Source organism: Sander vitreus, chromosome 22 (assembly GCF_031162955.1).
Source record: "Sander vitreus isolate 19-12246 chromosome 22, sanVit1, whole genome shotgun sequence".
Lineage (NCBI taxonomy): Eukaryota > Metazoa > Chordata > Actinopteri > Perciformes > Percidae > Sander > Sander vitreus.
Window position 1 is genome coordinate 13,030,018 of NC_135876.1, and position 16,542 is coordinate 13,046,559.

At 39.1% G+C, this 16,542-nt stretch overlaps 1 protein-coding gene across 1 annotated transcript; it reads right to left on the reverse strand.

Moving 5' to 3' along the window:
- Nucleotides 1-3,357: 3,357 nt before the first annotated feature.
- LOC144536980 (uncharacterized) lies at nt 3,358-16,373 on the reverse strand. Its single transcript, XM_078280353.1, has 5 exons — nt 16,009-16,373; nt 15,523-15,623; nt 15,240-15,399; nt 9,327-9,459; nt 3,358-5,658 (listed from the first exon to the last, which is right to left on the reverse strand). The coding sequence occupies exons 2-5, from the start codon at nt 15,540-15,542 to the stop codon at nt 5,441-5,443; spliced, it is 531 nt and encodes a 176-aa protein (XP_078136479.1). The 5' UTR covers nt 15,543-15,623; nt 16,009-16,373; the 3' UTR covers nt 3,358-5,440.
- Nucleotides 16,374-16,542: the final 169 nt, after the last annotated feature.

Sequence of the window (16,542 nt, forward strand, 5' to 3'; positions counted from 1 at the left end):
GAACCATACAAAAGTGTATCAGTGGTGGAGAAGTACTCAGATCCTTTACTTAAGTAAAAAGTACCAATAAAAAAAAAATGAAAATACTACAAGTTAAATAGATTGACTTTAGCAGTAGTAGTAGAAGTAAATGTAGAGAAATATTTCATCTTAATGTATGTGTAATGTATCAAATTATATACTGCATCATCATATATGGCATTATTAGCTTGACATACTTATACCTGTACCTATAACAATGCATAAGTAGCATTTTATTGTTGTAGCTGGTTGAATACTGGGGATATACTTTTATCTACTTTATATACAGTTAATTTAGTCTGGTAGTTAAAAGGTCAATAGACGGAGGCGTCAGGAAATGATGCATGGGAAAGAGAAAAACAAAGTTCTGCCACACAAATTTGTATTCACTTTTTTTGGAATCTAATCCCTTTTTGTGACATATTTGAAAGTTTTGCCTCCTAGGGCCACAAACGGTTATTTAAATGGAACATCTGGGATATTTAGAGGAGCAATTATTCTTTGGTGCAACTGCTAACAACTCATAAACATCTGAAACGTGACACACACTACATGTGTAAAGTAACTACATATGTGAAGAAAATATTTCCCTCTGATTTGTACTTTAATAGAAGTATAAACTAGAATAAAATGGAGATTTCAAGTCAAATGTGAGCACTTCAAAACTATAACTAAGTACAGTACTTGTGTGAATGTACATTGTCACGTTCCACTGCTGTTTGTCTTTCCTCAAATGGGAAGCAAACAGACATCAAAGGTTAAATAGTTTTTGTGTGCCACTGAAATGCCAGAGAATCAGTTTAGCTCCACTGTCCACACTTTAGTGGGCAATTTCCCGTAAATTGACATGTTATGTGCTTAAACGCTGACATGATTCACTCATCCACTGAGGGTTATTATCTCTGATCATATTTGAGCAGATGTTAATGTTCGGACTTTTTGCAGACGCATGGCAGGATATCACCCTCTCTGTAAACAGGCCACGGTAGCTGATGTACAAACATCTTAAATATTAAACACACCAACTAGATTTTTGAATAAGTTTGAAAAAGCCATGGTGGCCACTTGCCAGAGGAGCTACTAAAAGAACTGAAGCTTATCAGGCACGCTTAGTTTTCCATATATAATTACAGTGGAGGTGCCTTAAATTTCTTAATGTTTTATATACTTTAAAAGCATATTACAAACTGTAGTTAACTGGATATTGGGTTACATCACACTGAACCAAACTAACAAAGTAAGAAACTACAACAAAAGTGATAAGGTGTTCAGACAGAGAAAGGAAGAAATCTGTTAACAGTTAAAAAATTCAGTAACGTTCCGATGTTGTGATGTTTTACAGTCCTCGCACAAGGATGCAATATGAATTTATGGCAAAATGAAAAAAAATGTAATTAGTGTATAACTACTGAAGGGTACCCCCTCCTGCAATGAGGTGGGAAATAAATAACAGGCATACTTTTGGCATCTTATCCATCCTCAGCCATACCTGGAATGTGCCTTTCTTGCTGAATTCAAAAGGTGTGGCTTTTTCCACAACCACTGCATGCATACCTCCCTCAAAATACTAGTCAATGGATAGGCTCTGACACGCGAGGCTTGGAATTGTAATACATCTTTGACAGACAACAGAGGGTAATTGAGCCATCTATTCCGTTTCTCAAACGGCCTTGAAGACCTCAATAATCTTGCAAAGGGTTCAGTGAATATCCTTGAGGAGTGTTCTGTTTTGTATCCATTATACAGCTGTTTACAGCGAGATGTAATGATAAGGAAAGTGGTTTAAATGATGTATTGTTGCCTGTTTTCCAAAATGCAAATATTTCCCCTGAAAGCATCAATTACTCAAAGCAAAACCAGTGAGCAGCATACAGGAGTGACAAACACAGAGTGCTTATCTAACTATATTTAACACTGACACAAGATATACTCTCACACATGAATACACAAATGAATGAAGGATGATGGATTCATTTCAATGTTTAAAGTGAATATCCGTTTCAAAAAATGAATAAGAATCGATTCATTTTAGTACATTTGAATTCCTATATATATATATATTTTACTATTAAAAACAGGGATGAGAATGGGATCATAATCCAAATAGTTCCACATTCATTTCGTTTTGTGGCTTGTTTTTGCAGTTGGCCATGACATTTTATCTGACTTGTCCCACACACATTTCGCTTACCGAAAAGGTTTATAATCAAGTGTACAGACATTGTAAATTATTCGAGCTCAGCTGATATATATATGAATTCAGCTTAGTAATGCAGCGGCTGAGAGGCTAAGATTTGAAAAATGAATGTCCTTGAGTATCCACTCTGCAATACATTCCACAAGAGAGCTGTATCTTGATCGATTGTACAGCCCATTATTATTTTTTCTCCATCTAAACTATAAAACTTTGGAACAAATGTCGATGCCATTTTCTGTCACAAAAGTGTGTGATAAAAGAATTCAATCAATACTTAAATGATAGCAACCAAGAGCACTGCTCTTGTCATGCATCAGCAACAGGTACAGGCTGCTCAGAAACGTGGTTTAAATGATCACTGGTGCAAGACTGCTCTCTAGTGGCCCATCATAGGATTACTTTTTTCAAAGTTGGTCTCAAAACAGTAGTCACATGTTCATTTCAACAGTTTTTGGACACTGTAATCATCCCTCGTGCCCATTCAGGCTGTGAAGAGACCAATTCCTAACAGGATTCCGATAGCTGTAAGGGATACAGTAGCCTACAGTTTCCTAGTTAGACAAATTAAGGAGGTGTATCCCTCCACTGCAGCTCAGCAAGAGGACACTGCCTGGGAAGAGAAACAAAGAGGGGATTTTCTACTAAAAAGGCTTTTGCAGAAACTTGTCTTATGTTGTGTGTAGGGACAGGGTAAAACTTGAAAATAAACTTGCAGGGTTATTTTGACATGCATTTTAAAAGGGCACTTCACACAATGTTACATATGTAGTTCTTTTTACTCGTCACACGGCCTGGGAAACACATATATAATGTCTTCTGTGGCTCTGGGCAAAGCGTTCCAAAGTTTGAGAAAATAACCCTGATTAACTCATCAAGGTTGTCTAGGTTTAGGCTTGACACATAACAGAAACCTTTACCAAATCTGCAAAAATAAATAAATAAATAGTGGTACACTGCAAAATAGAAACATCATTAGGAATGACCGTCTATTATGAGTGCAAAATTAAGTAAATAGGGTCTACTTTGGAACCAGGGTATAGCTATTGTTCCTCTGCAGTGCAGGGACATTGATTAGAAGTGACTTCACAAGCTAAAGCCAAAAAAAAAAACAAAAAAAAAAAAACACAACACCAGCAGAATTCTGAACAACAGTTTAATACAGAAAACGGATTTCCCCCAAATCAAAACACAAAAGTCAATTCTCCTTAACTCGCAAAGCTACTACTGTAAGTGGAGAGATCGGATATGTCAACCACCACGGGAATGAACATGAAGTTAACGAACAGAACGTACATTAAAGTGGGAGCCTGTAACACCATGGTTAAGGTAGTCAATCGTCATCATGCGGCTGGTATGCTAGTGATGTCAACAGAGTTGAAAGCTACATTCGGATTTGTACCTTGCAGCTTCTCTGTTGCATGCTTCAGATTTTATAACCACAGGAAAGATTCTTTAAAGGCATCCGTGACCGAAGCTCTACGATTTGTCATTACAATATGAAAGATTATCATTAAAAAACATTTTAAATGCAGATTCTCCGCGAAGATCTCCTTTTATGTACTTCCCCAAGGCCCCAAATACATTTATACAGCGTTCATTTTGTTTTTCTTAAATGTTCAGAAACTGTACACAGATTACGTTGTTGCTAAAACAAACAGGAAGTGGAGCATCGTCTTAACAGTGTTATTTTCTAAAATGCAGTGATCCAAAAAGCAAAGTAACAACCTTTCCAAAAGCAGTACTATAACAGAAAATACAAAAACACAAGAAATACACAAAGTCGGCTGACCTCTACCAGCCTGTGGCAGATAAACTGATAAGGAACAGACACATAAGGAACATTTTTTGGTTAGTCTTCATTTTTGCAACAATTATGAAAAAAACTAAATAACTGAGTTTTGTGACTTTTTAGCTTTTAGCTCCAAAAATGTTTTGAGCCTGAGCTTGCAGCCCTGTGCGTATGTTTTTTCAAAATAGTTTTTCTTTTCAGGAGTTCTCATTTGATGATATTGTTCTCAATTCAAGCCTTCAGCTCAACATTACAATTCATAACTGATCTGATTATCTTACAGCTGGATCTACAACTACAGAAAATGTCTGAGGGCTTCAGAAGACCATTTGTCCAATAACAAGACACAGAAATGTATTTTTATACCGTTTGCACAGATTCTTGCTTTCTGGCATATAGGTGCTCATGTAAAGCAGCGACAGGCAGAACGCAGCAGTAGATGAGATCATCAATAGAAAACAATCTCTCTTCTGCGTGTTCATTTATTTCACTAACTTGTTTCGCTTGTCCTCGCTCACTTCCATTCACAGATGTGATAGGCACTTAAATTGCCTAATGTCCCAGTGTAATCATCATGATATATTTAACATAACCAGTTATGCTAATGAGGTAATTATTTAAGACAATTAGTGCATTTATTATCAAATAGTTCTCTGCTGACATACTTCAAATGACACATGCAGTATTAATGAAGCATTGAGAGTAATAACAGTTTGCAGAAGTTGAAACACTTCCAATTGATTTAAAATGCACATCTTCACAGCAAGGTGCACCAAAATCTAATTAGACGGTCTACACTATGAATTGGCTATAATGCACTGTTATTAGGATCCTGTATTCAGAACAAAGTCTATAGACGCACACACAAAGACCATGTAATGTCCCACATATTAAGTATCGCAGTAGCAGGAACTAAACGTAACTCCGTTCCCCAATCATGCTTGTAGAATAAGTCAATTGGTTTATATCTGTGAAAGGAAGTGGCCTCGGACATACAGCAGGAAACAACTTTATAAAACTAACAGAACACACTTGAAAGTATCTGTCTTTTGGCTCATCTGTATCTCACCGATTTACCTTCGAGGTCAAGGTTTTTTTTCTTATCCTAGCTGGGAGCGGGTTCTGCGGCCTTGACTTGAGGCACACAGGCTTGCTGATGTCATCTGTTACTGCCAAACTCAATCAGATGACCACTTTTTTTTTTTTTTAAACACAATACAAAGTAGAAAAACAACTGAGATCTAAAAACCACCCAAACACACACACACACACACACACACACACACACACACACACACACACACACACACACACACACACACACACACATAAACATCTGCTCTCGTGCGATGAGAGTTAGGCTGGTAACAATCACTGAGTTTGAATGTAAGAAGGCAGTGCATGAAAAAAGGCAAAATGGCATCAGGAATTGATTAGGTGGACCTGCTCTCTGAGTGGGACTCCCTGTGGCTTACAGGGACGTCTTGTTGACTGACTTGTGGAGGGGGCGACAGTGTGTATGGGGGTGGGGCTTCGTTGACGCTAATGGTGTCTCCCTCGGAACTGAGAGGAGCTTGATGGGAGGGACGAGGAGCGTCAGCCTCGTCGCCATGAGCACACTCGCTGTAGGGAGGGGGCTTCAGATCATCCTCTAAAAGGAAAGAAGAAAAAAGGGTCAACCAGTCCATCAGCGGTCTAAAAGAACATATGCATTAAGTCAAATAAGCTTCGACATTCAAATCAAAATAAGATCACCATATCAATTCATGCACGCTATCAAAGTTTTATGGGTCAATGATTCTGCCGCGTTTTCACTAGCGAGGAGCTCCACTGCATCAAAACAAACGCTCCCAATGTATCCCCAAGCTGCATCACCACGTGACAAGTGTACGTTGTCCAGATGAAGAACTGTGCACAGGAAGAGACGGGCAGGACATTGTTGTGAATTAATCTTATGTGTTTCAGAAACACAGGAGCAAAATGCGCTGAAAGAAAACACTTTTTACGAAGAACAAAAACGTGTCAGAATCTCCGAAACCCAGTGACGGTGAGGAAGAACAGGCAAAATGTTGACGGAAAAAACTGACCCCAGAGCAGTGGAATCCTGAATCCTCCTCGTCGCTCTCATCAGAGAAATGTTTGCAGCACGTCTTCTTTTTTTTAACGTCGTCGTCGCCAAGTTGTTATTTTAGTCTCCTTATGGTCCTTATGGTTTACTTTTACTTGTTTGCTGTAGTCTCATTAAAAAAAATTCGCTCCATTTTCACTTACCTAATACCAACTTTGTGACTCCGGTACACTTGTCTTTCCCTCACTGTCTCTCAGTCTGACAACACTCTTGGTTTAAAAGTTACGCAGGAACATTTGGCAGTGAAGACGATGACGTACGGTATATTTTTGTAGGGGTGGGAATCACCAGAGGCCTCACGATACAATACCATCACGATACTTATGTCACGATACGATGTTATTGACATTTTAAACATATTGCAATATTCTGCGATATACCTCAATTTATTACCTTTTTTGCAACTTCAAATTTTTCCTAATTTCAAATTATGTCCCCAAAAGGAAACTTTGTCAACATCTGTTTCATCTAAAAAAGATACATTGCTCCGTTTGTTCATCTCAATTTTATTGCTGCAAAAATGGGATTGTCAAGCAGACAAACTGACCAACACATATATAATGAAAGATCGATAGTTGGCGTCTATATCGATACAGTATTGCCACGGAAAATATCGCAATACTATGCTGTATCGATTTTTTTCCCCCACCCTCTATATTTTTGATACCTGATATCTCAAAAGGTCACAGAAATACAATTTCATAATGAGAGTACGCAAAATTGAGTCTGCTCAGACGCATTATGACAGTGTAGGAAGAAGGTGAACCAGCAGGCCCTCAGACACCCTCTGGTATCTTTAAAAAAAGATCATATGTGGGGGTGAAAATTAGGTTCCAACATCATGTAATACAATAAGTGCTGAAATGTCAACACTTCCACCCGCTGTAACCCCATCCGGTAACACTAATAATAACCATCACTAAAAATAGGTGAAGTGATAGGTAGTTAAAGTTAAAGTTATTTTACTGTGAACTATGAAATTAATCATGTTTACTAAGTATTAGGGTTAGAGTTAGGTTTAACAGTTTATTGTTGCACACATCACAACATTGTATGTATTTAAGTATTTGTTAATGATTACCAAATGGTTTGGTAAGCATTAGTTGGAACTTTATACTAGATATTCAAATCGTGTTTATAGATGGTTTATAAAACCGTTATTAACCACTTAAAGTATTAACTATGTATCAACTAATTACTTTGCATTACACTGAACTAATGATAAAATAAATAACATTACAAATAATAGGTACACATTTCATTGTTGGTTAACAGTAAAATAACTTAACTAAAATTTAATTATCTATGAATTGACTATTTATTGACAGTTTTTATGAAGCGTTTCCTCACATCCTGCTCTCAGAGACAACGAGCACTTCAGATCAAATTAGATGGCATTTGCAAAAGAGGAGACTCTGAATCTTGACACAAAAATTCAACAACTAGTCTGGCTAGTTTGTATCCTGTTTCATGTACTCACAATTACATGTTGAGAAACATAAATAGGGGTACATAGAATAAAAGGAACTCAACAAATGGCAAATATTAGATTGCTCCCAAAGCACCAGTAGTGTGGTGAGTGCATGAGCCTCTCTTAGTGGAAATAGTTAGAATAGTTTTTTCTTCTCCCTTAGTAGGTTTGCCTTTGCCAGCAAAGCTAAAAACAGAAATGAGTTAACTTGAGACCTAATGGACACATACGCAGTACACATCAAGACATGTCTGTCTAGTATACACAGAAAACATTGAACTCGTCCATGCTTTTATCTTCAGTAGACTTGACTACTGTAACGGTGTCTCCCAAAAAAAAATAAAAAATAAAACAGCAGACAGCTGCAGCCGATTCAGAACGCTGCTGCTGGAGTCCTCACTAAGACCAAGAAAGTGGATCACATCACTCCAGTTCTGAAGTCTCTACACTGGCTTCCTGTGCCTCAAAGAATGGATTTCAAAATACTTTTGCTGGTTTATGAATCACTAAATGGTTTAGGGCCAAAATGCATTTCTCATCTGCTACTACACTATGAACCACCCAGACCTCTCAGGTCGTCTGGGACAGGTCTGCTTTCTGTCCCCAGAGTCAGAACTAAACAGGGGGAAGCAGCGTTCAGTTTCTATGCTCCACATATCTCCCAGAAAACTGCAGGTCCGCCACAACTCTGTTCTTTTAAATCAAGGCTGAAGACCTTTCTTTTTGATGTTGCCTCTCTCTAAATAATTGTTAATTTCTTATACTGCACTGTAACTTTTATTCCCAGATTTTTACCGTTTTTAAATTTTTTTAATCGTTTTTAAACTGGTCTTTAATGTTTTATGTAAAGCACTTTGAATTGCCCCGTTGCTGAAATGTGCTATACAAATAAAGCTGCCTTGCCTTGCTTTGAAGCTGTGGGTTTCATTATGATTAAGTTACTGACACACAGCGTACTTTGTCTTTTTAAAGCAAACGGAGTACTCTGTGTGCGCATACATGTGGGAGCTTGTTTAAATCAGAAGAGACAAGTTTACCAATATAAGTACTGTACTCTTGAATAGCATTTCAGACTCCATCTGGTGTTAATCTGCTGGTTGTGACAATGACTCCTACAATCACTAAGGTACATGAATCTCCAGGCTGCACCGATTCTGATGGAGTCATAATGCTGGTAGTGTTAAAGAAGCTGGTGGCCAGTTTTTGTCATGAGTAGTATCAACCTGGTGCAGGTAACTGGATTAATAAACTGTACTCTGATCAGTGAATAGGTTGGTATTGGTTAGGGGGAAGGAGTAATAGTTTAAGGCTTAAACTGGACTTACTTCTGTGATAAGGGGTTACACAGAACCAATGATGGCAATGTACATAGGCTCTGTTAGGTTATAGGCTATGACGTGCACCTTGGGCATTAGTTTCTAATACCAGTAGTCTAAACAATCTTGTTCAGAGTGAATGCAACAAAATGTAAGAATGCTCAGTTTTCTTCTCCTTTTCAGTAACACACATACAGCAAAGCCATCTCTACTGAAAACCTTGTTCTCTATCACAGTAAGTGAAACTATGTAGCGACCACAGGGAACGTTCAGTGATAGAACAAGGTGGACTTTCCCCTTACTGCTTACAGGAAATTATGAATGAAGAGGTAAAAATAAGAATTAGGCAGTCTTCCTGGCTGAACTTTTGATTCGCTTCGTGAATGAGAATGTTTGAGTGCTACCTCCAGAGACGGCCTCATATGGTGGTGGCATGTCCAAGTGGGAGAAGGATGCAGCTGGTGGCAGGGTTGTGGAGGGCTCTTCTATCGACAGGTCATCTTGAACACCATACCAACTAGGCCAGACAGAGGTTTGCTACAGAGGGAAGGAAACACAGAGAGAGTTAACGTGTTACACACAAAAAAGCAAAAGCACATATAAATACACCAGTGCACATAAATCTATTAGCAAAAGCCAACAATTCAAATGTCAACACTGCTAACACTATGAGGATACTAACTAGGCTGGTTTTACAAAACAGAGTCTCCAGAGAGGACATTGCTGCTGGTTATGATACTATTGGACTTCCTTTAAACTCTTTGCTTCAGGCCTAGATTGACAATTAAGTCTATACACACTGAAGTACAAACATCACTAAACAAACAGCAAGACAATTTTTTGGGAGAGGAATGAATGATACTGTAGTGTTGAATGTTTTCATCCAGAATCTGATGAACCATGTTAATAGGGTTGGGTACCGAAACCCGGTTCCACTATGAAACCGGTTCCTACGCAACCAGTAGGAATCGGACCGGATAAAAACGCAAATTTTGGTTCCTCATTTCGGTTCCATTTAATGTGTCGAATGAAATATTTTACGTATCGATCGATTTCAATATCGATCGATCCAACACCAAAGATTCTTTTGTACCTTAAAATAATGTTTCCAAAATCGTCTTCAGTGTCCACAATGCTATTTTCCAATAAACTGTAGCGGTCATATTTCACGGGACCCGCGTGAGTGCAGATTTCATGTTGCGGCTTTTGTCGCCGTTTGTCACTTTGCCTAAGATTGAGTGACAAGTGTACTCGCCCTGACTTTGCGAGTGATGACGTCCTGTCACTGTTCCAGAGAGCGGATGACAGTTCGCTTGATTCAGTAGAGCAGACGGCTCTACGACTATATGACTTTTCATAAACAGCTGGAGCGACGGAAATTATCGAGCAAATTTTTATTTATTATTTTATTTAATATTTATTATTGACTATCGCGACAGGCCTACACTCCCATCTCTCTCGCTCTCTGTAGGGCCTACATGTATCAAAAGTTTTTCCTCATAGCTCTTTCGGGTTCACTTTGTCTTTTCAGGTAGCCATGAATAAGACTGAAGGCTTAGTGAGTGATACTACATATCTCACACACACACACACACACACACACACACACACACACACACACACACACACACACACACACACACACACACACACACACACACACACACACACACACACACACACACACACACACACACACACAGTCTTGGCCTCTCTCCAGAAAGCCTTCAGGGTGCTGGGTTATGGATGACCGTGGGGCCTTCCATTAAAATCTAAACAGGGAACATTATACACCAGAGACGGCAAAGGGAACAAGGGGAAGAGGAAGAAAGAGAAGGATGTAAGAGCAAACATGAGAATTGTGGAGCAAGGGCAGATTAGGGACTGAAGGAGGCTAAAGAGGAGTAAGAGACAGAAGAAGCAAAAAGTGAAAAATGAGTGCAAGGAGGAGGTAGGAGGGCTTCTGGGTGGGTTACTGGACATGTAATTAGCCTGTATTCGCATAGTTGAGGCCATATATTTAAAAGACACCTAGGCTAAAGACATTCAAACTCCAAATTTTCACAACTCCATATATTTCATGTTACCATACGTTTACTGTGTCAATAGGTCAAAGGGTATGTCCATAAAAGATCATTTCAAAAATAATAGCCAAGAAGGAAATGTATTTCAGCTTTTACTTACTAGAACAGCTTTTCAGTGGGTCAAAAGTTTAAATACACTAAATGGTTTAGGGCCAAAATGCATTTCTCATCTGCTACTACACTATGAACCACCCAGACCTCTAAGGTCGTCTGGGACAGGTCTGCTTTCTGTCCCCAGAGTCAGAACTAAACAGGGGTTAGCAGAGTTCAGTTTCTATGCTCCACATATCTCCCAGAAAACTGCAGAAAAGGCTGAAGACCTTTCTTTTTGATGTTGCCTTTCTTTAAATAATTGTTAATTTCTTATACTGCACTGCAACTTTTATTCTCAGATTTTTACCGTTTTTAACTGGTCTTTAAATATGTGGATATTATAACTGGTCTGTGGAATTTTTTTTTTGCAATTCGGGCATTTCCTGTTGCACAAATATTCCAAACAATGCTATAAATATAACAGTCTTTGCCTCTTAGATGCAACAACTGCAATGATAACAATCTCAAGAACTGGGGCAGTGTCAAGGTTAACGGGAAATTTACTTTTACAATTTACTGCAGACTTCCATTTAAATGAAGAGGAATGTGGTGATACCTTTGACATTTATTCAGCATATTTTGCAATAAATACTAAGAAGTGGACAAGACTTATAGTAAGTTTAAAGAAAAATGTCAGAGTAACCGGATTTATGCGATTCACTGAGCGTATTTTGGGTTTTGGGAAGCACGATCACGATGGCTGCCTAAACCTGTGGCATAGCCCACTGAGAACAGACTCCATAAAAACTGATGTTGACGAAAGGCATTGCTATTCTAGACATATCACTGAAAATATCTACATATATACACACACATACACACACACACCTACATTCAACTAGAACTAGCACTTTAAGGGAACAATAAAAGATAAGCCTGCATTTTGTAGCCAATTTTAAAAGATCAACAAAATCACGTCATGGGTGCTTGTCAGCAAAATGTAAGAAGTTACAAACCAAAACAGAAATAGAACTGTGAAGGTCATCCCAGTGATCAAATGACTCTTAAAGAACAGCTCATCTAACCATATACTCAAATCACAATCTCAAGCAAATTAAACATTAGACAAGATCATCCTTTTCTCCCATATAACTTATGAGTCACATGGGACAAGAGATAGAAACTATCAAGAAAATATCAAGAACAAATAGTGTGCAGCACAAAGAACATCAGTGACTGACAATTTGACTTTTTGAGATGTAGGGGAAAACCAAGACCTTCGAAGAGGCATATGTTGCAGTCTGTAAATCGGTCTACTTTTTTTCTTCTTTTTTTTGGGGCCTTTTTGGCCTTTAATGATAGCACAGATGAAAACAGAAAATGGGGTAGAGAGACGGGGGACGACATGCAGCAAAGGACCTCGGGTCAGACTTGAACTCAGGCCACTGCAGTAAGGACTGAGCCTCAGTACATGCGGCGCACGCTCAACCAGATGAGCTAAAAGGGCGCCCCGAACCAGTCTACTCCTGACTTGCTGTCTGTGCCTTTACTGATATTCGCACCAAAAAAATCTCACATGCATGGTTGAAATTTTACAAACTTGTTAAAAAAAAAAAAAGGGTCCAGTCAAACTTTCTGAATAACTGAACGCTGTTACGTGCCCTGCCAGACTTGTTGTCAATAAAATCAAAAAGCATACCAGAAGCCTGTACCTAATCTATTAATACACATCCACACACTCGCGCAGTAGGTCACTGAGAATGAGATGTAACCTCTCATCATTCTACTCAAAGTTAAGCTGAAAACCACATGCCCTCTCGAGTGAGCAAACAACTCCTCTGCAAAAATGTAACACAAGTGTGACCTTATTTGTCTCTCTCTTACTCCAGGACCGCAAACTCCAGTTGGATAAAATAAGTGACAGTTCTGAGAATAGGGCAGGACTTTCACTTTGTGACGCACCACTTTCAGTGTGTCTGCCACTGTGCCAAACAAAGCTAAAGTAGTTAAAGAGGAACTACACACTAAATTATTATTTTTTTCACAGTACAAATAATCACATAGAAACTTGTTGGCATATGTGATTTTTCCAACAAACTTCATAAAAAAATAATAATAAAAAAAATAAAAAAAATGTTCTGCTCAAAATCGGCTTGTATGCATCTGCTTGGATTTGAAAGTTTGTTTCCGCTGATCTTTCCAGCCCCTCCCTAACCGTGACAAATTAGGCAAGACTCCAAGGTCTATTACGTATGTTAAGATATAAAAGCTGTGTAGGGCCTACAAACAGTAATGTTAACTATGATAAACAGAATGGCTATGGCCATACACTCCCTCACAAAATCACCCACCGGAGAACCTCTCGTAGAAGAGCTGCTAGTCCTTTACTATGTACGGCAGTTGGATTCTCGTGGTATCACAAGATCACACAGAAAACCATCTCATCAGGCTTCAGGTAGTCTGTTTCAACAAAGGTACATTGCCATGATAAGCCTGACAAGCCGGATATCCGGTGCTTCACTTTGCCCGTCCCCTCCCCTGCTGCTATCTGTGTGTCAAAATTCGTTCCTTCGCTATGGTAAACAACAAAAACAACCTCCGAGCTAGCCAGCTAATGTTACTCGCTGAAAATGGCAAGTTTAGATGAAAAATTGAATCGTGCAATAAGGCAGGCCTGCTTGGTTCTTTCGGGGAACGATTGTAAAGATTTACAAAGAATATGTTTACGGCATTTACTATCTAACAGGGACGTTTTGGGACCGATTGGTGGGGATTGCTTTGGATGGAATACACATGGTGATACACTGGCAAGAGCAAATTACGTTTAACCATGTATCTAGCTAATTTAAATAGCTCATGTTACAGTATTGTGTGAACAGTTAACTTTTTGAGGGGTGCAAATGTTCCACCAAAACCAGTTCCTTTCTAAGACTAGTTTCGCAGAGGCACGGTCGCTACGTCCGGAGACAACACAAAGCATTTTTCCTCCTATCCTGTATAGCCAGACCTTACTCCACAGTGCTGTCAAGATAGATTTGGTAACGCAAGACTCGGATTCAAGTAATGAATTTGTGCCCAATCTGTGTCCTGTGAGGAGCTACGGCAAGTGTGGTTTAGTTGTGTGTAGTCCATATCCTCGACGTTCCACTTCCGGGATTGTGCTTGGTGCTGCATGAAATTCCCCCGGATGCATGTCTTTTCGTCCGTTCCCCCTCCGCTTTCTTTGTGTTGGAATTTTAAACTCCGGCCTATTTATGAGGACTATGGTTAACTGCTCCTCAGATCTCTGCAGGGTAAATCCAGACAGCTAGCTAGACTATCTGTCCAATCTGAGTTTTCTCTCGCACGACTAAAACAACTTTTGAACGTACACGTTCCACCAAAACAAGTACCTTCCAGAGGCTATTTTGCAGCAGCTTTGTGCAGAGTTTAGCGCCGCCCATGATGATTGTGATTGGTTTAAAGAAATGTCAATAAACCAGAGCACGCTTTTCTCCCATCCCGGAATGCTGTGTAGACTAGCCAGACCCTCTTCTGCAGCGGTGGAGGAAGGTCTGGCAAAGCGAGACTAAGTTGTGTGTGACAACATGGAGAAGTGACTCATTCAAAATAACAATGGTGTTCCATGTGACTGGTGGTGGTCAGTCAGTGTCCTCTGCATCCCCTGCGTAGCCACAATATGTAGCCACACCTCCTACAGTCACTCTGTTGCATTTCTTAAATATACTGGGAGAGCGGGTTCTAGCAGAATTTGAGGGTGTAATTACCCTTGGATAACTTTGAACAAGGTTACTTATTGAAGCTCAGTTGAACAACATTTAAAGTTACAGCAACCGAAAATAGTTTCATAGCAAACATGAAGTCAGGATTGTGCCTTAAGTGCAATATGTGTGCCCAGGCAAAGCAAGGACACCCCTCCTAAACCCTTAAAAATCACAAAGGGTGCAATATTTTTCCTTCAAAATGGCAAATTTTGCCAGGAGACGAGTTTGCTGCTATGTTACTCACTCTTTTTGCTCAGTGTACCATACTCAAGTCTCTCAGCCAACTTAAAGATATTATCTTTATTACCAAAACCTTATACTTAGCCTCAGCCATAATAAAGACATATCCTGTAGGCGCAAAACCACTTCAGTAGTTGACAGGTAGATGGTACGTTTTAAATGTAGGCTGTGTGTGTGCGTGGGGCTCTGCACTTACACTCTGTCTCTCACACATCTGATGAAGGTAGGCCCTTCCTCCAACAATGACTATCTGAGCATTGCGTGGGTTGCTCAAGTATGCTGCTAGTTGTCTCTGTCTTGATCGGTACCAGCACACATAGAAGAATATCTTGATAATGATGAATATAATAACAACTCTGTAAAGGAAAGAGGAGAGGGTAAATGAGACACAGTGGGCAGCTTTACACATCCATCTTAAACTCCACTTTTATATACAAAATCATTTGTAATTATAACTACACAAGTTATAGGCTACTCACATGTACCAGTACAGCTCCATTTCTTGTGAGATGTCAATCAGTGAGTAGACACTTTCATAGCTGGGGAACTTGCTGATCCCTGGCCAATACCACAATTTGCCCTGGAAATAATAATAACTGTATTCAGGACACAAATGGAAGGTCCGTAGTACATTAAAAACGACAATATTTACAAACATATAGCAATAAATATACACAGTAACAATTATGAGTAATGTTTCCGTAGGAGGCTAAATTAAATGTTACCTTACGTTTTAAAATCAATTGTAATAACATAGCTAGGTTATGATTAACACTAACGTTAGATCACTTTTATAAATCCAAAGTTCAGAGCATCTTATGGTTGAGCTAGGTAACGTTAAAGTTACATGTTAAAGCATTTTCTAAAGTCTAACTTAAAACAGATGGTACGTTTAGCACGACAGTTCCTCCGTTTACTTAGCTAGCTAGCTAAATACAAACACAAGAACAGGATTTTGAACTTACTGTATAGCGATAACTCAGCCTTATGAGTTAGCTGGAAAGGTGTGCCATTCACCTCGTCGCTTCGGATATGTGATGCGAGTTAGTTTCGCTAACGTTATGCTATCGTGTAATAGTTAGCAGGCCACAACAACAACTGCCGCTAACCCTAACGTTACTCTATTTATCCACGCCCGCCGCGAACAAAACAACTTAAATTGACCTGCTTTATGAACATATCTTATTTATATTATATATAAGGTTACTAGCGAGTTAGTTGGCAAGCTAACGTTACTCGTTAATTTAACAAAAAAGTGAACTAGTCCTACAGAGTTGTAGCTACATCCTCTTTGCGTTCATTGCTGCCTTTGGTTTGGTTTAACAGTGGGCGGTGTTCATAGGACTTTAAGTTGCCTTCAGCACTTCCCGTTAAGCTGCTACCCCTGAACACAGACGTGTTCAGGCAATGAATGTGAGACAATGAATCGGTTAGTTTTTACGTGCTGTCGTTGGTGTCAGAAAACGTATATTGATGTTTTTTTTGGATTATCGTTGTTT